The sequence below is a fragment of the Myotis davidii genome, unplaced genomic scaffold (genome assembly GCF_000327345.1).
Source record: "Myotis davidii unplaced genomic scaffold, ASM32734v1 scaffold323, whole genome shotgun sequence".
NCBI lineage: Eukaryota > Metazoa > Chordata > Mammalia > Chiroptera > Vespertilionidae > Myotis > Myotis davidii.
Genome location: NW_006295491.1, coordinates 1,250,885 through 1,251,112, shown reverse-complemented (window position 1 = coordinate 1,251,112; position 228 = coordinate 1,250,885). Strand labels below are relative to the sequence as shown.

Genomic DNA, 228 nt, shown 5'->3' with positions numbered 1-228 from the left:
GGACGCAGGGCTCCGAGATGAGGCCCTTCCGAGCCCAGCCAGGAGGCCGCTTTCCTCCGCTGGTGTGTAGTCCCGACTTCAGGTTAGCGCTCGGAAACGCCGGCCGTAGCGCCGTGTCGCCTCCAGGCACCGCGGACGGCGGGACCGGGCTGCGGCCGCGGAGAGGAGGCGGCGGGCGGGAGCTGCGCCAGCGCCGGGTCCTCTGCCTCTGCCCCCGGGGTCTCGCAG

The 228-nt window shown here is 74.6% G+C and overlaps 1 protein-coding gene across 7 annotated transcripts in view; it reads left to right on the top strand.

The window, feature by feature from the left end:
* The window catches only part of TRIM2 (tripartite motif containing 2), a 135,759-nt gene that overhangs the window by 57,100 nt on the left and 78,431 nt on the right, over positions 1–228 (top strand). For 2 of the 7 annotated variants that reach the window (XM_015568048.1, XM_015568049.1), the window contains exon 1: positions 7–82. The exons of 4 other annotated variants lie outside the window; for them this stretch is intronic. Coding sequence is in view for 1 of the 3 variants with exons in the window: in XM_006770107.2 (XP_006770170.1) it covers positions 18–62 (45 nt within the window). In the remaining 2 variants the exon portion in view is untranslated. Of the gene's footprint in view, positions 1–6; positions 83–228 lie in introns of those variants that run through there. One more of the 7 variants, XM_006770107.2, reaches the window with a different exon arrangement.